The sequence below is a fragment of the Bombus pyrosoma genome, linkage group LG14 (genome assembly GCF_014825855.1).
Source record: "Bombus pyrosoma isolate SC7728 linkage group LG14, ASM1482585v1, whole genome shotgun sequence".
Lineage (NCBI taxonomy): Eukaryota > Metazoa > Arthropoda > Insecta > Hymenoptera > Apidae > Bombus > Bombus pyrosoma.
Genome location: NC_057783.1, coordinates 10,306,548 through 10,332,438, shown reverse-complemented (window position 1 = coordinate 10,332,438; position 25,891 = coordinate 10,306,548). Strand labels below are relative to the sequence as shown.

At 36.8% G+C, this 25,891-nt stretch overlaps 3 protein-coding genes across 4 annotated transcripts in view; 1 reads left to right on the top strand and 2 right to left on the bottom strand.

The window, feature by feature from the left end:
- Window positions 1-3,176, bottom strand: part of LOC122575198 (neuronal acetylcholine receptor subunit alpha-7-like) — a 162,938-nt gene extending 159,762 nt beyond the window's left edge. For both annotated transcript variants that reach the window (XM_043743829.1, XM_043743830.1), the window contains exon 1: window positions 2,211-3,176. In XM_043743829.1, coding sequence (XP_043599764.1) covers window positions 2,211-2,256 — 46 coding nt within the window. In that variant the 5' untranslated portion in view covers window positions 2,257-3,176. The remainder of the gene's footprint in view (window positions 1-2,210) is intronic.
- A 14,001-nt stretch (window positions 3,177-17,177) lies between these two features.
- Window positions 17,178-19,297, bottom strand: LOC122575127 (mitochondrial inner membrane protease ATP23 homolog). The gene is made up of 5 exons (XM_043743670.1): window positions 18,507-19,297; window positions 18,101-18,146; window positions 17,942-18,023; window positions 17,649-17,873; window positions 17,178-17,508 (listed from the first exon to the last, which is right to left on the bottom strand). Exons 1-5 carry the CDS (start codon window positions 18,721-18,723, stop codon window positions 17,311-17,313), a joined length of 768 nt encoding a protein of 255 aa, XP_043599605.1. The 5' UTR covers window positions 18,724-19,297; the 3' UTR covers window positions 17,178-17,310.
- Window positions 19,298-24,129: 4,832 nt separating this feature from the next.
- On the top strand, window positions 24,130-25,454 carry LOC122575003 (tyrosine-protein kinase receptor ver-4-like; the record flags this gene model as incomplete). Its single annotated transcript, XM_043743302.1, has 3 exons — window positions 24,130-24,432; window positions 24,940-25,196; window positions 25,265-25,454. Coding segments are annotated over exons 1-3 (750 nt in total), but the record flags the coding sequence as incomplete, so codon positions are not given.
- Between the last annotated feature and the right edge of the window lie 437 nt (window positions 25,455-25,891).

Below are 25,891 nucleotides of genomic sequence, written 5' to 3'. Positions count from 1 at the left end.
AATTCTAATGGTCAAGCATTGCCATGAAATTAGTATGCTTAGTATTCGGTTGATCAACTCATGTTTCACGCAATATACATGGGTGTCTAATATGTGTACGTATGTATACACAATGTATATGCATTATATATTACTCACACAGGATGTATTGGAAACCTTGTTAGGAAATTTACAGATACGTTCATAAATCGAGGTCAACTACATCATTTAAACGTAGATTCGCAAATTCATTCTTTTTGTTCTTTTTGTCACAAAAGGAACATGATTATTTGCTTTCGTTCCTTTTATCACAAGACATTCGCATATATCTTTTGCATAAAATATCAAAACTACCAAAGAATTTCAGAACTGAAGAATTTTCAAACGTTGGTCTATCAGGAACAATCAATTTCAATCTTTGGCTTCTTCGGGGACGAATTTAACAAGATCGAAAAAAGATAATCATCTTTTATTTTTCTAGCGAAAATATATGTATATCCAGCCATTCTGCAAAAAATCTTCTCCATTTAGAACCTGAATCGTGTACGTCAGCATCCCTTAAGAGATTAAAATTTGTTCAGAAATTTCCTGACAACATTCCAAATGCACATCAAAGAGCAGAAATAAACGTCGTTTCATAATTCCTCCCTCATTTTTGTCTATAATCGAACAGCTCCGAATAAGCAACGCAGAGACAGGTCTCTGGGAATTGCGTGGGCAAGTTGTACACCGGAAAATCCTTTTCTACGCCCACATCGTCATGGTTGTACATAGACAAAGACAGAGAGGAAGACAGATGATGAAGGACGACAATCGTTCTCATCGTGGTCCCAATTAATCAAACGTTCCGCAAAACGGAATAAGGAAACGGTCACAAGTCCGGCATCGCGTCAATTAAAATTTACCGCATCGGAAGCTGATTGTTCCACCCCGTCTTCTTCTTTCTCGTTAACAGGCGCTTCGAGCTTTGTAGAAGAAATTACCATGGCGAAAAAGAAACCTAGCCGCGGAACAGCGTTTGTTCATCGACGAAAATTTAACGAAAATATCCGTTAGATTACGTGCGCAAATATTGAGACAGCAATAATTTCGTTGCGAGTGTGTGTACGTTCTCTCTGCGGGCCGGAATCAGCGTACTAACGAGAGAGTGTGGCTGCGCGCACGTCACGCAGGAAGCGTCGCCAATGACGTCAGGCTGCCAACACGTTACGTAGCAAAGCAACACCTTCGCTCGGGCTCATTTGAAAATCGCTGCGCGTCTTGAGCACTTGCAACGATAACGAACTCGAAACAGGTCGAACGTTGAACTTGCGTTCGCGCGAATGTTCAAGTGATACGTTTGTTTGCATGGTATTGAAAGAAAACTTTCGCTAATACGTGGAAATGGTTAACGACGTTCGAATCTAGTCGAAAATTTGACGTCTGATACTTTGAAACTCTAGAGAGAAAAAAAATAATTTATTTGCCGCAAACGATTGTCAAAATTTCGAGATATGAATTGCTACTTTTTCGATATTGACTTTGGCCGGTGAAATCCCTAACACGTCTTTTTAATTGACGTAAAGATCACGACTCGTAAATATTTTCATTGGCTGAACGAAAGCTTAAATATCGCGATATAAATCAGCCTTCCGTTTCAATCCTCCGACTGTCATTGAAAATTGGTTAACACAACAAATCGCGTGCACGAATTCGTTTCGATCGGACGCGTAAGAACTGCTTTGACAGGCGTCATTATTTCGTGATGAAGATTTATCGTTCCGGTCGCGTTTTTGACATTGCCGCAGCTTAAAGGGTTAAAAGATCGCCTCGAATACCGAAACCGTCACTGTGTGGAAATCCCTACGGCGCGACCCATGCAGAGACCCGTCTCGTGCGTTTCTAGAGCATATCGCACTCCGGAGACAAGAGGGAGAAAAATAAAACGGGCAAGTAGACGAATGCAAAGACAGACAGAAAGAGAGACAGAGACAATAATAGGAAACAGTGAAAGTAAACCGGCAACTAGAAAAAAAGAATGAAAAGAAAAGAGAAAAGAACGAAAGAAACACGGTTGACATTTGTATGGAAAAGCACAACACCTGGTTCCGACCGTTCGCGTCGCGAGAAAAGCGATCGTCTCTAGGACGAGAGCCTAGCAGCACAATGAAAAATGTATTTATATGCCTGTGCCGCGACACAGAGTATCTAAAAGAGAGATAGATCGGTTAGCTGGTATCGCAACAACTCACCCGATGCAGCCAGGGCTATAGCCGCCATGAGAGTCCAACGTCTCATGTTTGCACGATTGAGGAATCGGAGCAGTTCGCTCCTTCCTCGATCACCACCACCTCCGCCACCACCGGCTTCTTCTCCGCCTCCTCCACCTCCTCACTATTCGGTTGTCCTCGCACGTGGCTGCAAACGCGTCGAACAGGAACGAACCAGCTGGATCCCGTAGGCACTGTGAGATTTCTTACGTTTTCGTGCAAACTTTCCACCCGAGCCTGGGGTCTTCAGTCTTCCGAGGGTCCACCTGAATTTACGTGCCTTGAACACGGCAATGGCATCGTTTTCGTTCTATCAGGGGCACGTGACAGCCTCAGTGGACCTGCAGCGTGTCCCTGCGCGTACACCTCGCACGCACTAAGCTTCAGCAGCTCGGTTGTGCCTTGGTGCGGCATCGTTGGGCATCGAGGACATTTCTCTTCTTCTCTTTTATCTACTCTCGTTGTACTCGTACTCTCGGCTCAATTTCACACAACTCTCTATTTTCCCTGTGTGCTCGCGTTTCTAGCTCTCTGCCTCCCACCCTGATATACGCACGACTTGCTCCGATTCGTATTCCGTTGTATCAGAAACAACAGACCCGCACACGGAATAGCGAGTAGTCGCGAGTATGTACACGAAAATTACTTGCACGGCTCACAGACGCGTCGTCGTCGTCGTCGTCGTCGTCGTCTGTCGGTGAGCCAGCTCATTCGACCGACTTCCGATCCTAGTTATTCCACGCCGTCCGATCCCCGCCGATTCCCAGAGCGCGTCTGACTGTCAGCACCGTGACGCTACTACTACCACGGTTAACATCCTTCTGATCCGTTCGAGATCGATGGTTATCGCGGATGTTCCACCGTTTCTCCAATGTCCTCAAGTGTCCCCGTCCGTATCTTTTGTCACAGGAATGTCAGATGCGCCCTCGCCGGCGACCAACGCTGGACTGATTCTCATTTGGCTGCAGCGCCGCGCGGTATCGCCGCCTCGGCTCTCTTTGGCGCTAGCGCCCTGTGTAGCCCACCGCCACCGATGCCTTTCGTCTCTCTTCAACCGATACCGATCCTCTCGCTCGCGTGTTCCCTCTTTCTTCGATCAGTGCCACCCTCTCTCTTCCTTTCCCTTTCCTCTCGCCATCGTTCTCGTTCACTCCCGTACGGCCCACATTCGCGCATCGTGGGGTGGCATGGTATACCATGCGGTACAACCCCCTTCCGCCGTTCTCTCGTCGGGTTTTCCCTCTTCGTCCCCCTGCTATAGTGCATGCCAACATCGCCGGAGAAGAGAGAATCGTTACTATGGCGAGATCAATATGATAGGACGGCGCATGCCTCGGTATCCTTATACTTGAACCCTTCGCACTCATCTCACTCGCTCCGCTTCCAACCGCGCGCTACTCGTCCTCCTCTTCGCTCGTCTTTCTCCTTCTCCATCCTTTGGCTTTCCCCTCTAACCGGACCGCAACTCTCGCACACTCCGTCGTCTCGTCTCTTTCCCTCCCCACACGATCTCCACCAAGTAGAGGAGAACGTAGTGTGCCAGACCGTAGGTGAGCGCGGCGTTGACTTAAGTCGCTTCAGTCAACAGAGAACCGTATGCGGGAGAATATCGTCTCCTCTCTGAGTCCTCTTAACGCCCCGATGCTCCGATTTCTGCTTTGTGCCTATCTCCGTTCCGAGTCTACGTTTCGACTCCTTTCTTCGTGCGTGAATCATCGCTTCTTCTCGTACGAGCCAAGAAAGAGCAGCGACGAGATCCAGAAATCATTCCATCAAACCTAGCCCTTCCATCCGTCTTCCGTTAGCGATCTTGATCCTTGAGATTCGCCACTGGTTCATCTTATCTACCACCGCTGCTGCTGTTGCTGTTACTGTTGCTACTGCTGCTGCTGCTGCTGCTCTCTATACCATATCTCTTGTATCGAAATCGTTCCGCGAAAGTTGCTGATTGATCGACCGGATTGAATTTCGGTTTCGCTGCTTCGTTTGTATTAGGTTTACAGCTTTATTTTTTAGATCGCGGGAGCTGGCTAAAGGTTTTCGTATTTATGTCGTAAGATGTCTGGAGATTGTTATTAACCCTCGTTCTAGAATAGCGATTGTTGTCATTTTAAAAACCTGTTGTAGTTGACAAGTACAAGACTTTGGGACTAGTTACTTAATTACAGAATATTCCACCGTAATTTCTATACTATGTTTTACGTCATAAAGACTATCGATAACACGTATCATGTAAAATATAAAATATACAAATAAAAATGAAATACTTTAAAACTAAATATAAGCAAACTTAAAATTAACCTTCGTTTTCTATAATCCAATTTGTAATACCAACCGAGAATTAAAATCAATTTAGTAATTATTTACATACAAAATTATAAAATGCTACTTTTCAGTTAAAAATTTTCCTCGTTCGATAACACTAGTTATTTCTTCGAGAATCTCTATTGAAAATGTAAAATAATTTTAATATTACCACTGAATGCAAGTTCACAGTAATATTTAGCGACTTCCACGTGCCATATTTTAATTGTAATATGTAGACATACATATTATACATTTATATAAATATATAATATTTACATATTATATATTTATATGAAAAGATGAGAGAAAGACACAATTTTTCTTCGAAAGGTTCGCTTTGAAAAGTTTCACGCTATAAGGGAGACCGCCGCGTCTGTGCGGCAAATTGCGGCATTTTTGTTATTAATTTTTCAAGCTTTACCATGCTCCAATTTAGTTTCGAGCCACTTTCCTCTCGACCGAACATATTTTATTCTGTCAGTGTTCGAAGGTGCTTCGTATTATTCAATTATTCGTAATGCTTAAATCAATCGGAATTCTTCCAACTAATATCATTGAAATTGCTTAACGTTACAATATTTATACCATAACATTTTTATAAGTAATCTACCGGCCATTTTAATAATACTTACCTTTACTTAGCTACCTTACTTTTGCATATCTTTCCACTCTTACAATCGCAATACCTTCGTTACTTCCACTCATACCACGATGCTCCCGGTTTTATAATCTTCTTATTTTTATTCTCGTACTTGTTATTCCAAGCATAATCAGCATATCTTAATTAAATCCAGCCATGTTATCGCTAAGACGAATCCACTATTTACATTTAGCTGGAAATTCGATTCGAAGTCTGTTAGTTGAACTTTGCAAATGCGAGCCCTCGATCTCTGCCTCATTTTATATCACATTTTTACCATTCGTTAGCCGCAAACCGGTATACTTGATTCCATTGTTCCCATTACTGATGCGCTCGCGAGTCAGCCTCGAAAGAATCAGCGGCTGCAGAACCGCTTTGTGGTTAACAGCTTCCGAGTGGCGTGCTTAGCACTTGCCGATACTCCTTAACGCTACGCTGCTCAAACTCCCTTTTGTTCCTTTCCTCTGTCGATCTTTCTACTTCGTTCTACGATTCGTACACGAGTGCAGCTACGTGAGCCTAGTGACCTGTGTTCTTCACAACAGGGATGACGCCCGATGGATGTGGTTACGTGGAAAATTGAGCATCAATCAACCGAAAGGCGATGATCTCTCACGTACGGAAAATTCTGCCAATGTTTCATTCGCCAGAGCTAATCTCGCCATGAAATTAAAATCGAATGTCTTTGTCTTCCAATAATTTTCATTCGATACGATTCTTTCCCGTATGATTAGGTGGAAAGTGATTCTTTGAAAATATTTCTTCGATACGTTGACGGTAAAAGCGGATACGTATTAGAAAGTATTGAAAAGTATTTAAAAATACGATGTATTCTAATAAAAATATTGCTGTAATTCTCGGATTTCAACATTTCTTTTTCAGTTGGATCATTTTCGTTCAAAGCTTATCGGTAACATACTCTAAAGTTGTTTACAACTGTTTCTTCGAATTAATCGAATAAATATATTTATCGTTACCGTTAGTTTCCAAAATGTGTTTTTCAAGGATTATTCGTGTTCTCGAATATCAGAAAGTAGAAGGTAAAAAAAAAAACAGGACTTTCTGACTGACCTAACACGGTATGTTTCTGAATACATCTCGAATAGTAGAGTATCCTCCTTTTATTGTTCGGATAAAATTTGTTCTATTTTTTCCTGCCGATGAAAAATGTGGGTGGAGATGGTTTCGTTTTGTTTTAATGCGCGGCTTGAGCCCTCATTGTTCGCTAACGTTCAGATGTTGCGTCAATACGTGTTTTACGTGGATTTTGAAATTTGCACGAAATATCGATGCGTGCAGCGTACCAAGTTTTTAAGAGAAATAACATCGTTTTATATCTAAGAAATGGTAGCATAGCTGTTGATCTTTCTTATTCGTTAAAGCTACTTATCCCAACTTTGCTAAATTATACCGCGTCAGATCCGATAAAATTTTACTAACAATTATATACGTAGATATATGGAATCTGGTTGAAACGTTGAAAGTTGAGAACGTCTGGCAATCGGCAATCCTCGTCACTGATATTATTCGTTCGTCGTGTAGAACATAAATGTCATAATGTTTAACTGTAAGCGTTAATAGATATTAATTACGAGATTATTTCATCGTGTGTTCCCTTTTCATCGTATTCAGTGATTTATAAGAACGGCGAATACCTCTGTTCTCTAAAATTTGTTCTCTATTTATCCAAAATTAATCATACGATGAAAGACATTGTATGTATTTTCCTTCGGTATGCCTTTCTTTGGCTTCCATCGTAATTGATAACGCTCGTCTAATGTTACTTTAACCCATGTCGTGACATATTATTAAACGAATAAATGTTTGTTTCTTCTGGGGGGGAGTCGCACACTATGGACGATTGTTACCAGAATATTCTCGATATTATCGATTACCCGATACTACCAGCGTCTTCATGCTTGAGACGTTCGAACGGCGTCGTAACAGCACCACAACAGAACGCTAATTAACCTGAATACTGACAGGAGATCGAGGGATGCAAACTAGCGAGCACGGATTTTCTTAATAATCCCCGATCCAAATTGTTTAAACAGAAGATTGAAATTTTCATCGCAAACTTTGCGTTCGTGCATCGAGTAATTTAGCGATCACACGAATTATTTACTTCCATAAATAATATTCTCTTCCATATATTACGAATAAAATTTTATCAACAAAAGTAAACTCTCGTTCTGTGAAATAAGTTCGTCTTTACGGAAGAATAAGAAGTATAATATATACGCCAATTTCTCGAACGTAATGTCCTAGATTTTTCATAGCTTTTCTACCTTTGCATTCAATACGATCTCAGAACAATTTTATGTCCATATCGTTGCATGTTCTTGTAAAATATTTGTAAAATCATATGCTATTTCGATAAACCGTTGCATTTATGCGACATCTTGCAATTCAATAATGAACTACGTGCGCCCGAGTACGAGATTATCAAATCATTATTATACAATACCTGAACGTAAATCGTTAATAATTAAAGTTCCGTAGTTCTTCTCTATCTCGTGTACACCATTTCTATGGTAACAATACTGTTGAGGTTTATCTCGGAATAGAATAGAGAGGAAATGCGTGGATGAATATATAACAGAAATATATTTAAGTTTGTATACGATAAGTACAGTGTATGCTAGTCCAGTTCCGCACGCTGGCAGCGTTACTTTACAATAGAGCTCCGAAACCATGGTCCTATGGGTGTTTATATAATTAGCAAAACTGGCCCATCTATACCTCACTGCATCATCTGTGCATTAAGGCATGTTCCTAGAAAAGGCTATGAGGCTGAGAGACCCTTCAAATTGATTTAGAGCTAAACAATACTCAATGGCTTCGAGGACTAAGAAAACTAAACACTAGAGAAGATGTACAAGTTTTCCTAGAAGTGAGAATCGCTTCAACAAATACGAATGCATCTTATAGACCAATATCACTACTTTCTGTGTTTTCCAAAATACTAGAGAAAATAATACATACGATCGCCTAAAACCAACAATATAGGAAGAAAAATTAATACCAGATCACCAATTTGGATTCAGAAACAAACAGTCCACGATAGGGCAAATGCACAGGCTTGTCAACGAAATTTTACTAGCAATAGAAAAGAAACAATACTGTACAGCTTTCTTCATGGACATGGAGGAAGCATTTGACAAAGTGAACCATAAAAGTGTAACATCAATCCACATCAGAGACCAGGAGACACACCGCGGGCAAGATGGCAGCTAGATGTCTGTACATCGTTGGTGCGTATCCTCAATAGTCTCAAGGACCCATCATGAATCTTGGCATTTTCATAGTTGAGGTCTTCAGACCAAACAAGTATCTTTTGTTTCAGGTTTCCTTTACATTTATTGTTTGCTACGGGTTAACACGGGAAAATTAGTTTTCTTCACGTTTGATATCTCCCTTAGCAACTTTCTCTCGAGGGCGGCTAAAACCCTTCCTGGTCCACCAACCTTCTTATTATCCAATCGAAAGCGGTGTCTACTACCCTCACTTTCCTAACCAAAATTGTCATCAACTAATCCGATAGTCCCGTGTCCTTAGACACACCCACCCCTAGCTTTCCTCAGACACAGTATCGTCAATAAAACTTCATTTAATCTATATCCTTAGAATAGTCAACGTATCTTTACCGGTTTCTACCCTTAGGTCAGTTGCGTACTTAACGTATTAGTGTAACTAGCTTTTACATAAAGTTGTTGGAGTGAATTGTGATTTATGTGTGTTAATTCAGTGTGTATTCCATTGTGATTGCTGAATTCATAATAAAGTTTAATAAAAGCAAAATTGATAGTTGTGTTACGACTCAGCTATTTTATTTTATCATCCAACCCTCAAGTTTACATGACAAAAGCCTCTTACAAACAACCAAAAAACACTTCCTGGAACAAATCCACCACTTACTCAAATCATGCCTAAGCAACAGAACCTTTGTAGTAAAAATAAAGGATGTATATTGTGAAGTAAAAGACATCAAGGCAGAGGTAACGCAAGGAAGCGTCTTAGGCCCAATATTACACATTATACACAGCCGACATTCCAATATCTACCAATAGCAAAATACTGATATTCGCGGACTACACGGCTGTACTAGTCAGACATACTAATCCAGAAACAGCAGTCGCATTACTACAAGAACATATCAAAAAAATAGAAAAGTGGCTACAAGATAAACAAATAAAAGCAAACCCCAGTAAATGCAACCATATTATATTTACACTAAGGAAACGGAAACCACCAAATATCCAATTGAATGGCACGCACATAACACAAACAAGGCAAGTCAAATACCTAGGACTCCACTTAGACGCACAACCTACATGGAAGCAACATACTAAATCAATTATAGACAAGATACGGATAAAAAAAAGACAAATGTACTGATTAACTAGTCGAAATTCTATACTCGGCACAGAAAATAAATTAAAAATATACAAAACAATAATAAAACCAATTCGGATGTACGGAATACCACTATGAGGGACAGCAGCAATGAGCCACATAAATAAACTAGAGGCGCTACAATCGAAGATACTGAGAACAGTAGTCAACGCTCCATGGTATGTCAGAAACGAAGATATACGCAAAGACCTAAAAATACCAACGGTCAAAGAAAAAATCGACAGGTACGCAGAAAAATACAAGGAAAGAACGGCAACACATTCAAACCAGCCGGCTGCCGAAGCGAGCAAAACTCTCATAGAAAGAAGACTGAAAGGAAAACACCCCACTGACTTCACTAAAGAAATAAAATAGACAAACTCGAAGATAATATTCCGTTGGGGGTAGCCATCCACATGTTATTTAGCAATTAAGTTAAAAAAATTTACCAAATGTCCAGCTGAACAAATGGTAAAGTACAAATTAAATAATAATTAAAAAAAAGAAAACAAATAGGAATATGAAATTATATTTCTAATATCACGCTGTATAAATCGATTTGTAATAGATTGATAAATCGGTATTTCATATTTCATACGCGCACTTTAGATACTTAAGATTTAACGAATCTTCGAGAACATGCGACCAGCTACCGTACTTTGAGGCGGAAATAGTATATTGAGAGAAATTGAAGACAACTACAGTTGGAAAGTTGTGCTTGCAGCGCAACTTGGTATTAATGGCCAACAGTTCTGTCGAAGTTGGCCACAATCTCCATGATGTCTTTCGAAAGTTGCAACACCTTCTCGGATTGCGAATCTCTTTTCGGCGAAAATCGCGAAAATCATAAAATACGGTTGTTATAAATCACGGTATCATTAACCCTCTGACACTTGAAACCTTTTTGTAAAAATTGTGCTATCACGCGCAGATGCTACACGACTTTTTTCCGGTAAAATAGATCGTTTTAATAGGTTCCACGTTTATTCGATAGTTTCAATAGCTTTACACGAGATGTACAAGCAACGACAAGCTTTAATTTTAGTCATCATTGAAATCATCATTAGAAATCATTGGTTAAGTGCGTGACAAGCAGACACCTTTCTCGTTAGTTCGCTATAAATCAAAGTGACTTTCAATCGGCTGGACAGTTTCATTAAAAACACTCTAAACCAGGTCATCGATGAACTTCGACACCTAAGTTTGCCGCTTTGCCTTTCAACTTCCTACCGAGTGTCACGTGCAGGACGTAGCACTTAAAAGTGAACGCTATATGTGTGCCAGCCTTTTATTTTACATAGTTTCTCGGAAAAAAAAACGTTTGACACGGTAAATTCAGGTCGACCCTCTGTAATTTGACAGCATCCGGCCTAAAAGGCATTGCAACGTCTTCGATGATCCGTTTTCGCCGGTATTAAATCACGAAAGACGTGGCTTCTTCGTAACATTGCCAGAGACCTTCATATTTAGGTGAAACGCGAGAAATTTTCTACGATGCCAAAGGGTTTACTCAAAGGATTTCGTGAAAGCTCCAAAATTCCTTAACTTCGATTCTTCGCCTTTCGTACTATCCTCTTGCGTTCGCCATTAAAATTACAACTTTTGCTTCATATTTTTCACATAAAAATACGAAAATATCACAGAACTTGTAGATTTTTACGATCGTTCGGCAACAAATACCTTATTTTAAATAACTCGACTAAAGTTTTAAGTCTCGTAAGATTTCAAAAAACGTTCGATCGAATATCTATATCGCGGCGATCTCCCCGACATAGAATAAAGTAGCAGCCATATCTACTCAGAGTTTTATAACTCATACTCATAAATCAAACTCGTGCGTTATCACACCCTTGTCTCTCTGGCTTTCAAAGATCACATCCGTGTCTATATTTTTCTGATACACGCGGGACATATGAATTTTTAGTAGAAAAAGGATCCTTCCTTTTCCTCCCAGTACTCGTTCCTTATCTTTTTCGTAACACAATTCTTGGTATTATACATATTAATAAATATAAGAACATATTTCTGTCCATTCTTAATATATGTTCGTATATTTGAAAACTTACACTTGCCAGTTCTGTATACCGAAATTGTTAAAGTACATGGAGTACTTGTTATATTAAAGTAAAGACAACAGAAAATAAATATTAGTTCAAATGCAACTATACTGATATTAAGTTAATAATTTATAATTGCCGATTATTAGTAACAGTAAAAACGTACGTGACACAGAGCAACTTTTCAACGAGTAACTTTCATTTCGTAGTAGTGAAATGTGGAACATTTCTCGAGTCAAGAAAAGCGTATTCCTTCCCCTTGTTATTTTGTGTTATCAGGTTGACAAAGCACGTGCACCGAGTTTCGGAAACTCGGTTGGATGTCGCCAAAGCATTGCAGGGCTTCGCAATAGGCAGGAATTTTCTACTATCAGGACGATGGAGCGTAGAAGTCAAGGAATGAAGGAGAGACGTGTTCTTTAGCATTCGTCGAGCACATTTATCAGAAAAAGTCAGTCGACAAGAAACGGCCGTTCGTATTTGTACTGTACACGCGAAGCAACGACGCGACGCTCAGGCTGCTGGTGGTAGATGACGAATGAACTGAAATAGATGACTCTCGTGAGCGGATTGCAGAAAAAGTTAGCACGAGGACATTAATAACAGATCATTTTCACGCGAAAACTTTAATCGCTGGATTTAAGGTTCGAGGATTTATCAACGTTGAGTGAAGTTTACGATGTATACGAAGTGTGTGTCGCTTCTGTGCCGCATAGATGCGTCAAGAAAATCTCACGATAGTCACGACTTAATACGTAACATTCGTGTTTCCGTTTGAAAGCTTCAGGTTTTTCATCTAGATCAATATATCAATATTTTATATTCACAGAGCTTGATCTTTTCCCTAAAACTCGATCTTTTCAGCTATTAAAACAAACTACATTCACAAGTTTTCTGTTTGATTTTCACTTTGTCTTTTCACGAAATAATTTATTCGGTTCCTTCGCAGATCGGAGTAACATAACGTAACGTATGTTTCGATGAATTATTGAAAATGCAAGCTTCAGCCCGCGCCCTGACACGTGACAATTCGCAGAGGATTGAAAAAGATCGCCAGGTTATGGGAAGTAAAGGCGTATTTCTTTTAAACGCGGCAAAAAAGTAGCAGGTCGAGCGAAACGAAGTAATATGGTAGCACTTCGTGCCTCTACGATGGCGATGTTACACGGGCAATCGGAGAAAAGAGATACCCGAACGATTTATCATGTCCCACATGGTCCGTGTCGTACATTTTCTCCCTTCTTCCTTCTCTCCTGCTTCTTCTTCTTCTTCTTCTTCTTCTTCTTCTTCTTCTTCTTCTTCTTCTTACCTCGGCCGATGCTATCTTTCGTTTTAAAGGGCCATATCGAACGCTTCGAAGCAGAAAATTCCACGTGAATTCCGGTCAAAATAAAACAAAGGTAACAATATATAGTAATAATCGTTTTAGAGAAAAAGTATAAAACAATAGATGAGCTATGTATGACAATTAGAGTAAAATGGCAAAATCCGGAGGAGTGGGTATTCTCAGAGATAGCAAAAAGAAAGAATAAAATAACTTTGACGCTAGAAAGAGTCAGTCTTTGTTTCGTGAAACTTGAGATAATTTAAGGATAAATTTATGGACAACATTCTCTCTCTCCCTCCCTCCCTCCCTCTCTCTCTCTCTCTTTCTCTCTCTCTCTAACGCTATATGTGTTTCAAGATCTATGCATCTTGTTTATTCGACCATTCGCGGAGAGACGCGATCGCGAGAAAGCACGTCAACGGGAATCGTAAATTCCCGTTACGATTAGATAATCGACGCCACGAACTGATCGATCCCCTGATTTCTATTACGATAATAGGGGTGGTTCAAATGAGTTTACACTGATTTAACACATATAAATTAATGTTTATTCCAACAACTTTGTAAAGAAGATAGTTACACTGATGCGTATGTACAAGTTAAGTAAGTGATTGATTTAAGGGTGGAAACCCGCTAGAGATATGTTGACTGTTCTAACGATGAAGAATAAGTAGGTAAAGTGACGATGCTGTGCCGGAGGAAAGCTAATGATGGGTGTGTCTAACGCAAGGGACCATCAGATTTGTCCCTTTGTCAAATTGTCAGATTTTGATGACAATTTTGGTTAGGAAAGTGAGGGCAGTAAACATTGCTTCTGATTGGATAAAAGAAGGTTGGTGGACTAGGAAGGATCTTAGCCGCCCTCGATAGAAAGTTGCTAGTGGGAAGTATCATACGCGAGAAAAACTTTCCCGTGTCTTCCCGTAGTAAACAATAAGCTTTAGAAACGATTCAGTAAAGAAATGTTTGTTTCTGAAAGGACCGTAGCTAGAAAATTCCTGAGATTCATGATAGGTCCTTAAGACTATTGAGGATACGCAGTAAGGATGTGCAGACTTGCCTCTGGTTGCCATCTTGCCCGCGGTGTGTGGCCTGCTCTAGGTAGAATGTTGCCAGACGTAACACATCTATATCTCTTAAATTCCACTTTATTTCTTATTTCTTTAACATTCTACTCTATTTCCTGATAATAGACTACTTGTAATAATTATCAATTTCAAATCAAAGTGTTAAATGGAAATCAAATGATAATCCTTTGTCCTCGTAGGGAAATTTCATCGATACTCGTTTAAATAAAATAAAAGCTATTACGAGAGGAGATACTAAATCCTTTTTAATGCAACGTAGCAGATTATTATTTGAAATTACGATCGATATAAAAAGTCAAAAAAGAAAAATTCACCTTGCGTGGAAATATTAAATTACAAAGTATAATCTATAAGTTTACAGCTGACGACGCAATATATTCTTTTAACGAACATCTATAAGTTATTTCTTCGTGTTTCTCGGCTCATATTTAACACGTGTTCTACTGACTAATTGAATGCTTTCTCCGTTATACCCGGTGATCTCGACAGCCCAATTAACTTGAATAGTCTCGCGAGTCCTGTTTAATAAATGGAAACGAAAAATAAAGAGACTTTATATTTTTCGATCTTTTACTTTTGTATAATAATTTATTATTGCAAAAATTACCTCGCAATAGAAAATTAACATTGATTATTGTACTATCATTTCGTAGAGTTTCCACATTGATTAAAATTTTACAAAGAATATTTTGAATCTAGTAATTCAATATAGAATATAGAATAGTATAGCGAAAATTAAGAGCGAACATAATTGAAATATATGTTCGACTAATAAAAATAGTGGACTCGAAATAAAATGTGTTGTTAAAAAAAAATTGAAAGATTGTTATCTTATTAAATCTACTGCAGTCGCTCATACATCAACCAGTGTTTGCTGTAATTATTTTTATTCCTAGAGAAACGCATTCGTTTCCATCTGCTATGGTAATCCATCTATTTCTCCATGAAACCAATCTATTTTGAGATTAAAAGACAAAATTATCCGTACAAAAGCGAAATAAATTTTCAGAAAATACAATTTTTCTCTTTTTGTAAGTCTTCGTAAGCAGATATTAATTTATAATAATGTTCCACATCTATAGCTGGAAATATTTTCGAGTGATGTAAATATGTATTATGTTTCTTCAGTTAACAAGGATCTTAATGTACCAAAAGATGCAACTAAAATTAGATAAATAAATATACATAAGAAGCTACAAAGATTTTATTTACTAGAATTCCTAAAAATTAACACTGAGATAGAGAAACGGGAACGTCGAGTAGAATATCCAGGATCTAGGAAAATCGTCAAATATCTTTTAGAAGCAATTAAACTTTTCCAATTTGAGGGAAAAATTCGCGCGGAAACTTTTCTCCAAGCGCTCATTCTAAACTCTGGGCTTGGCCAGCGTTTATGATGTCTGTAATTACTGCCTGTTGAATGGGAGTAACAAAAACCCAACCTTCTGTGCAGCTCGTTCTTGCCTATCAAATTCCTTATTCTATTAATATTTTATCGATACTCCAGAAACATTTTATATTTTCAATGAGAATCATCTATCATCATATATCTTAAATATTGAACACGCAAATATTATAAAAATCTATTAGGAAAAAAGAATTTTTATTATTTTTCGTAGTATGTTCGATATTGAATTTCAATGATGTGACGTATTTATTTTCTGCAATGTAATTTCGGTTTTGAAAAATGAAATTCTTCTCCGTAAAGTAGGAAGCAAATACCACTTTGCGATCGTGTACACTTGTTCCTGATTGATCGGTACTATTGCCCTTGTTAGAACACAAGCATATACATAAGATATATATGCATACATATATATCCATTTTTATTACACAATATTTCGCTCTTTGTGCCACACGCGATATACGTCTATCCTTGTCTCACATTATTGCGCTTATTGTTTCATGCACGGTATATATGTTTTTGTTACGCACTATCGTGTTGCTTGTCTATGGACAAATCATGTGCTGCCATCTATTGAATACAAAAGTAACAGTAATTTAAAGTATATACGGATAGATAGGAGTACATAACTACCGGTAGAGTACGTTGTGATGTCAGCCTACCGACGCCTTGTTGTTTTACCGACATTTTTTATCTCTTACTTCTTCGTATATGACACCCGAGGATCCAGGTATGCGAACGCGGGCCCCGTTGTCAATCTCAATATCAACATCCATCAAGGAGAAACTGCATCTTCACGTAAACCAGCATCTCACGTACAGCGATGAGCAGGGTATAAAAGGATATGTATTACTAGGCCTGATTCATTCTTTCGTTGGGAAACCTCGTATGTGTCGCTATTTTCATTGCGTTGTCAATTCTTAGCATTTCCATCGTTAATATATCTTATAGCATATAAGATTTGTAATAATCATATCAGTTTTGTATTCTTTATTATTGAATATAAATATTTTAATATAAGTTCTTGTTAATAGTTGAAAATTCTATTCAGGCGACGAAGTAGAGATAAATAGAAATTATAAATTTGAGTTGCAAAGAGGTCCACCTTGTAACTCTTGGGTGACAGGAGTGAGGAAATCCGCACGCCGTGGAAGCAATTCTGTACCTTAGTTTTAGTTATTACTAATAACCCAATGTCGAAGACGCATTACATCGATCGTAAGAGTCAGTTACGGAAACCTGAACTGTAGAAGAGCCACCCAGAATAACTGAGGACACTCATATCGTCACGCCCGTCGTAGGATAAGGTAGGTAGGTAGATACATAGGTAGGCTAAAAGTAGAATCGCTCCAGACGACTGTTACATCAGAAATTCACACCGTCCTCTCCTATCTCGTGGAAACTACAGTCCATCGACACACACCCGAATCTCCCCGACCTCAAGGATTTCTGCATACACGATCCGGCAAACGATATAAATCTTAGGCATCGCTAAGCTACACTTCACGTCGTGAATATGCTATTTTTCGATAAAATAATGGTTAAATTGATCAAATGAATAAATTTTTACGCTAAAGTCTCGATTCAAAGATGTTTTTATCTTCGAAAACTTCTCGCTTAAAATTATTAACAAAAATCATACTTTTCTTGCTTCATATGGAAGTCTACGAAATTATCATTAAAAGGTTAAATGTATATACGGAATAAATATACAATTAAATACACTATCATAATGAGAATAATAAGAATAATAATTATTTTCATAGGCGAGTATTAAAATGATATAACAAAATCATATTATTTCTTAGTAAGTGTACTACTTTGAGGTACATAATTTGAAAGCACTTTTATAGAAAATATACTTTATTCTGAATATCCATAATATGGTCCCTCATAATACGCTTTTTCCATATCCATTGAATTTCGTCGAAGTCGTCTTCCAATGGGTTCTAAATCATTATAACACTTGGTAAAAACTCGCCTCACAGCGTCCATTGCTTCTTCCTTTGGTATATTTTTTATAGCAATTAGTGACCTAACAGCCTTGTCCATAACACAATCCTAAAGCAAAAATATAACTATAATAACAACTGTATAATATGATTATAATATATCCTCTAATATAAAATGGGATGAATGTATTTTAATTGCATGAAAGGGAATATTTTGTACAGTATGTACAATATATGTACAATACTTACCTGATGTGCCTTTTTAATATGAAAAGGTGAAGCAGTTCCTCGATACCATGCACCAAGAAAACTACAATGACATTGATTAGCTGCTCTTATTTCCGTACAAGCTAAATGATCTATATTGTTTAGATCAAGTTTGTTACGGCAATAATCAAACATATGTATCATCTCATGACTTAAAGTGCTTTGAACTCGATTTCTGCTCTTAGCAGTGTTTTGGCAAATTATAATCTAAAAAATATGAAATATTTTATATTACTTATATATTGATACATACAAAGATTTTTAATAACATTTACCTGATTTGTATCAGCATCGTAACCACCAGTAACTTTATTATCACATACTTCACATGAAATATGACGACCAAGATCAACTTCACTGAAATTATTCATCACTTATTTAATTCTTAGAATACAACAGAATAAGAAAGTACATAAAATCTAAATATTACTTACCATCCTGAACTTTTTAATGCTGCTAACATTAATTTCACTAAAGGACCTAAAATATATATAATTTATTACTTACATAATTCTTTGATTAATATATAGCATATATGTATAATATAAGTGATATAAAGATATATATATTAATATTTGTTTATACAAGCAAAATTATAATATTAAATATGAGTTTTCCAATTTTGCTTCAGAGAAATTTTTTCATAATGACAATTTTTAATTTAAGAAAAATATATATTCTGTTTTTCTTTGTAATATTGAATTTTTGTTTATTTTTAATGTCAAAATAATATTCCTGTTGAGCACAGTTGACGCTTGAAAAATATAATAACCATATAGTAAATCCAAAGTAGAACAAACTTATTAAAAAAATGTTTAAAAATAGATAGAAGATTCTTACTCTTTTTTACACAGTTATAAACATTAATTTCACAGTTTATCTTCTCGTAATTTTTCCTTTTTTCATTAAAAGAAATTACATCAAACCAAGTACGGGATTGGTTTTCGCTACTTTGATTTTTTCTTCCTGGATAAAGATCAGAATATTCTATTTCTTCAATATTACTACGTTTCTCAGAATCTGATTGGTTTTCATTTTTTTCATTTTTGACAGTCATTATTTGAAAATATTAGTCTATATTATTGCTTTGAAGAGCACTAGTTACAAAAACAATCGAAATATAGGTTATGATACGGTATTACGTCATAGAACCTAGAACTAGCACGTGCACATGAACAGATACAGTGTTACGAACATATACCGGAGATGATTAGGGTGATCGCCAGGGAGCATTGGAGAAATTCAACCAAAAGTACGAAATTGGCTAAAATCAGACGTTTAGAAAATGTGCAGCGCAAATGCGACGCCATACTAGGGTAGTTTTAAGTTATTAGATTATTATACAGAAAATTAAGAACTCATTGTAAAATTGTCTTATTATTGCAAACTTATGAATTAAATAAAACAATCTAATTTTGCAAATGCACGTCTAACCATATAAAATCTTTTCAAATCTTTTCCAATTTTCATAAGTTTAAAGAATAAGTTATAAAAAGAGATAAAAGATTTCGAGAAAATTGGTAAGTATTGATAAGTATTAAGAGAATAAAATATCATGAGAGGTATTCGAAAATTTTTGAAATTCTTGGAAACGACGTGATCTTCTCTGAGAAAATTAAAAATTAGTATAGGAGGTGGCACAATTTCGCCGATCCTGGAAAATGATGTTATATTTCAGGAATTTTTCGAAGTTGAAATTTTTGGTTTAGCGATAAATTATTTATCAGAATCTCGATTTTGTATCAAAAGGATATAATCTTACAAGAGGTGGCATTATTTCGATAATTCTTGGAATTTGACATCATTTGTCCATTAACTAATTCCCAATTTTTATTTTTTGATTTTTTGTAAGATTTTGTAGATTTGTATAGTGAAAAGGATAGATAACAATATTGTAAAATGCTATTACTCTGATTCATTGAAATTCTTCCTATATACATGTTATATAATTATTTTATAATAAATAGTCTGAGTTTTTATCGTATTGTATAATCATTTCCAAGAAGATCGTTGCTGTTAGTTTCTTTTGGTATCCTGATTGTTGCTTCTATAATCAATACAAAAAAAAGCACTTTATTTCTAATGTTTAATTAAACTTTTAAGTAGTTTTTGTTTTTTCGCCCTTACCTTACGCTGATCACTGCTAGTGTGAATGCACATTTTTCTTCATGTCATGCATACGCACGTTTCTCTCATCAAAAGCCTCGGAAAATAAATTTGCGTATAGTTCGATTGTTCGCTGCTAAAGACCCTCATTCTCAATGCACATTTCTTAGTTGACTTTCTTAACCCCTTAGCCTACACGCTATCTGCCGATCGTGCGAGCCATAGTAGGCAAGAAGTTTGGTCGCGCGCCGTGCCATTCATCTGTACAGCCGTGTGCCCGAACTGGCGCAAAATGTATACTTCTTGTGATATGTATATCTAGGGGCTACAAAAGGAATTGTGAAATAATAAACAATGTTTGAGGACAAATAGTGTTTTTAAGACGTCTAGAGCGTAATCATGATCAATTGATCAGTCTGACACGTGGTTTTTGCTTATGGCACAAATCCCTTACAACGAGTCTCCCTCAACGTTATAGGCTAAGGGGTTAACATTGCATCGGCAATCTCCCTACTCATCTGTGTATATACTACACTCCTCGTCAAAAAGATAACCCAGGTGTGTCATCTTTAATTTCTCAATGACGCGTGTAAAGTTTTTCGTCTGTAACGTATAATATCAAAACATTATAAGCTCAGAATATGTGGCTTGCTGGAAATAAGTCACAATGTCGTAGATATTTGTATACAACAAAGAAGAACTGTTCTATACTAAATTCGAAATGATAACACACTATGTTAATATGTTTAGGAATTGCTCAGTAGTTCATGATCTATTAACGAGTAAAGATTACAGTACAATATTATATAAATTTAAAAAAATTAAACGAGTATGAAAAAAGCAAATTCTTGAACTAAAACAGCAACGGTTATCAGTAGCAAAAATATCGAAAGTAATAAGAAGAAGTCGTAGAGTAATACACAATTTCTTAAAAAATGTTGAAGATTATGGCAAAAAGAAAAGTACTGTTCGGCCGTCATCGTTATCCGATCGTGATAAGCGAGCAATTTTGTGTGTAGCTTCCAACTCGCAGATAACAACGAAACAAATAATGGAGAAATGTAGTATTAGTGCCAGTGTTTCAAGTGTTCGTCGAGTTCTACTATTTCGCCCGTTCGCGGGGAGACGCGATCTTGAATAAACGCGTCAACGGGAGTCGTAAATTCCTGTTACGATTTGACGAATCGACGCCACGAATCGTTCAATCCCCTATTTCGGTTAGGACAATAGGGGTGGTTAAGGGAGTATAACGCTGATCTAACAGGTTGTAATGTGTATTTCCAACAATTATTCATACTTTATATTTGCTACAATTTAAGTGTTGTTGAGATTTGACTGTTTTCGAGCTGAGATGGAACTCTGATGTGTATCTAAGATATGTATCTGAAATATATAACTGAGATGTGAATCTAAGATATGTATCAGAAAGGTGACGGAATTTTAACTAACTGTCCGCTCTCATGTCATGACGGAGGAAACTTCGGTATCGTTGTATTGTTTTGAACGAAGAAAGCGGATTCGTTGGTCTTGTTTTTCATTAGGAAAAGAGAGGGTAACGATCCACGTTGCTCATTGGTTATAACCAATGTTAACCCTTAGAGTAAAACGCTAAGATCCCTAATAAATGCACCCTGGTATGTCACCAACGAAGTAATATATCGCGATCTCAATATACCCACAGTCAAAGAAGAAATAACTAAATATAGCAACAGATATAGCAAAAGAGTCAACAAACATCGGAACCCCCTAATTACTAAATTACTTAACACGTCGGACCAGATCCGCAGACTAAAAATATACTACCCGTTAGACCCAAGCACAAGATTTAATCAGATATTTATTTTAAGTAATAATTACTTATTCATAAGACTTATCTATAATAAGTATTAATTTATTATAAATAATTAGCCATGTCACTGCGCCACGCCAGAGAAGATTACTAAAAATTCTCAATGCGAGAATTGATCGTAAATTAATAATAAATACAAAAAAACCCTTAGAGTGCTGAATACTCGTGACCTATGCGGTCCGTACGGACGGCGCGCGGCTAGCGCTGATGTCACATGCTCAAGAGGACCACCCGCTCCGAAATAGTAATCAAGTAGACGAAAACATCCTGCATGCCATAGCTATCGAAACAATAACAAAACAGTGACTGAATAACCGCCTCTGATATACATCCGACGATAACCCCTCCAAAGGGACTAAAACCTCACTATAAAAACCCTCCAAATTTAGCGCTCGACATCATTCTGTTATAATTTTTTGAACCGTCACTCTGTTGGATTTATACAATAAAATTTTCATCATCTTATACGGAGTTCAATTCCTTCACCTTATTCGTAAACGTTCGAACTGCGACGCGAGATCACCGGCGATCTATCGGTTTAGTGATTTCTCGTCTCCCCGACGTGACACTGACGATCGCTGTAGACGGAATACTTTTTCGCTAGACTGAACTCTGTTGATTGACTATTCAAAGTGCAAATCGTAATAAGTTATAGTAATTCTTTTGTACGGGATTAAATGATTCAAGAAATATATATATTTTTTAGTATTAATTATTTATTATAAACATTGAAATTTACAATAAACTAGAATTTGGGTAATAAACTAGAAAACTAAATTTAGTAAATATAACACAAGTTAATAATTCAGTTGTGTGTGAAAAATTTCAAAACAATTATCGATACATAATCCGACATCGCATTTTCTGCATTCGTATCGCGTGTCGCTCCGTTTTTTTCACACATTTTCTTCTTGATAATTGTGTTGTGCCGGCACGATTAGGGCATTTTGATAGAAAATGCCTATTAATTAAACGAAACGGTAAATCCTCAGACTTTCTCTTTCCTCCTCCTACCATGCTCCTACGTTGGATATATTTTCGTAAAATGTCTCTTATCAACGCTAAATGAAATTCACTAAATTTTTGTTTCGAAGCAGTAGATTTTTGATATAAAACATATGCATTATATTCTGCTAAATCTAACAAGTGGAAAAATAATTTTTTGTACCATAGTTATAGTTTTCCTTATGGAATTAAGTGTACTCAAAATCATATCAACTCTATCTACAGCACCCATGTTGAAATTATAGTCGGCAACACATGATGGTTTCTTCTTATATAATCCTGTACGATAATCCTTTTTCTCAGATTCAATCAATGCAGCTGCATGTGTAGAAGACAACATCCAAACGTCCTTTTTATCATGCCATTTCATTGCCAATAAAATGCCAGTCGATCGATAGCACATTTCTCCTCTCTTCAACTTTTCTTCCATGTGGGGCATATCTCTCCTATCTTTACGAACGGTTCCAAATGCGTTGGTTTTGTTTTCGTCTAATAAGGTATATAAACGTGGACTCGTGTACCAATTATCCGTAATTAGTGTATAGTCCTTTCCAAGATATGGCTCAAGCAGCGTCATCACAACATCTCCAGAGATTCCAGTGGCTGTGTCACTTCTACTAATGTTTGTTTTTTGTCTAGTATAAATTATGAAGTCCAATACATAATTAGTTTTACAGTCACTAAGGAGAAATAATTTAATGCCGAACCTACTTCTCTTGGATGGTATAAACTGTTTAAAATAACATCTGCCCTTGTACAGCAAAAGACTTTCGTCGACGCATAGATTTTCGTAAGGTGCAAATGACTACGAAAAGGAAATCTTTAATTTATCGATTATTGGTCGTATTTTTGCTAAAGGATCGTCACTTGCTGTATTATTATCGTTAAAGTGCAACATTTGTAATAATACCATGTATCGATCTCGTGCCATTATTTTGCGAAAAATATTGCTTTTCAACAGTTCATCCGTAGACCAATATTCTCTCAAAGATAGTTTCTTCGAACGTATTAGCATTGAAATGCATTTATATTTATCTCACACAAACGTAATAGTGTTACTTCTGCATAGATGCTCGGAAAAATTGACAAACGTATATATGCGTCCTTAGTCCACACCGATAGCTTTCGCCAGACGCATATATGCGTCCATAGCACTGTAAGGATTAATGAAGAAAAATAGGAGGAGAAAGCCTCCTACCAACGTGGCTTGTGGATGACATTATTTCTGAGAAAACCCAGCTTTTCCGTTAAGGAATTACTCGCTTTCTCCGTTAGATAAATACTCGCCTCCATACCGTTATTTTGAGAGCGTATAATAAACCTAAGGACTGTTTTAAGGACCAGCCATAAACCGAAACATTTGCAGGATTAAAAATAAAAGAAAGAGTGCATTGGAAAAAGAAATGGAGAAGGGTACTATTTTCAGACGAAAAAGGATTCAACTTGGATGGTCCTGATGGGTTCTAATATTATTTTCATGACATGTCAGCAATTCGATGACAAATGGGAGGAGGCAGCGTGATGGTTTGGGCCGGCATCGGTTATTTCGGCAAGACAAATTTCAAGTTCAGCAATGGGAGAATGAATAGTGTCCGATACATAAATTTAATCAAAGAACAAATAAACAATCATGCGGAACGCATTTCTGGAACTGATTACATCCTTCAACAAGATAATGCATCTGTACACACATCAAGATTGGTCCAATCATATTTTAATGAAAATAATATATCTATTTTGCCGTGGCCTGCACGCTCCCGGGACCTTAATATTATTGAAAATTGCTGGGCAGAACTTGTTCACGATGTATAATGTTCACGAATGAAGAGCAGTATCAACACGTACAAGGATGGAAAAATGCAATTGTACGCGAATGGGATACGTTAAGTCAATATTATATCCAAAAACTATATAAATCGATATCAAATCGTATAATAGAAGTAATAGAAAATAAAGGGGAATGTACCCATTATTAAATAAGTATATATATTTGACAAGTAATTATTGTTAATTACAATTTATGTTGATTATTATTTTCATATTGTATATATGTTATCATTTTGTTCTTAAAATAAAACAATTTTTTTTGTTATACACTAAACCTCATAATATTTTTAATTATTTTCAACGAACCGCATATTCTAAGCTCATAATGTTTTGATATTATACGTTACAGACGAAAAACTTTACACGCGTCATTGAGAAATTAAAGATAGCACACCTGGGTTATCTTTTTGACGATAATTGTGCAATACATATCGTATTTTTACTGTTTAACGTGTAATTCAAATAGTAATATAATATATACTTCAGATAAAAGATATTCAAGAAACTGGTGCTGGATTTTATCAATGTAAAATTTTGATTTCTTTGAATAATTATGTATCTGCAAATGTTGAACTGCAAGTTCGTAAACCACCCATTGTAAGTGACAATTCAACCAGAACTATGGTTGTTACTGAAGGACAGCCTGTGCAACTTGACTGTTATACTGGTGGCTTTCCTGCACCTAGAATCTCATGGTATAGAGAAAATAATGCCATACTACCAACTGGTGGATCAATTTATCAGTAGGTAGTTATTTTTTATTCTATAGACATTTAACGACCTTTTTAAATAACAAATCGAAATATTACAGTGGTAATATATTGAAAATTCTTATAATTCATAAGGAAGATCGTGGAATATATTATTGTATAGCTGAAAATGGAGTAGGACATGAAGCTAGACGTAATATTACTGTTGACATTTTGTATATTTTGTGGAATATTTATTGCCTTTTTTTATGTAGATGTTATCAAAGAGTGAAAACAGTGATTGATTATAGTCGATGTGACGGATTCACTGTTATTACAACTGGACCAGAAAAATGGCTCAAAAGAAATCCGACGCGGTTCAAATAGAGTTAATAAATGTTAGAAACATTACTATAATAATTTTAGGCACCCTTTTTTTACGTGGAGGAAATCTTCATAGACATCTTCCTTCAATTAGTGCCGGATCCTGGCTGGTTAAATGGTGGTCTACCTCAGCACGTTAGGGACTTCTCACTTCAACTTCACGTTGCAAACTTCTCACAGTACTCTCTCCGTGCCTCGCCCTTGACTCGTCCTCTAGGAGAATACATCTACTCCTAAAATGCACTTCACTCACACGACGCTATGTGACTACACCACAGTGCCACATCATTGCGATTGCAGTCTTCCCGAAACCCAATGAGATAGAATGCTCATCTTTGTATAAAAATCGCAGAACTTTTGATAAA

Excerpts from the sequence above, each read along its gene's own strand:
- LOC122575127 (XM_043743670.1), bottom strand. The coding sequence starts at position 18,723 with ATGACTGTCAAAAATGAAAAAAATGAAAACCAATCAGATTCTGAGAAA. Across the intron at positions 18,024-18,100 it reads GCATTAAAAAGTTCAGGATG|TGAAGTTGATCTTGGTCGTC; the intron begins GTAAGTAATATT and ends GAATAATTTCAG. Across the intron at positions 17,509-17,648 it reads ATATTAAAAAGGCACATCAG|GATTGTGTTATGGACAAGGC; the intron begins GTAAGTATTGTA and ends TTTTTGCTTTAG.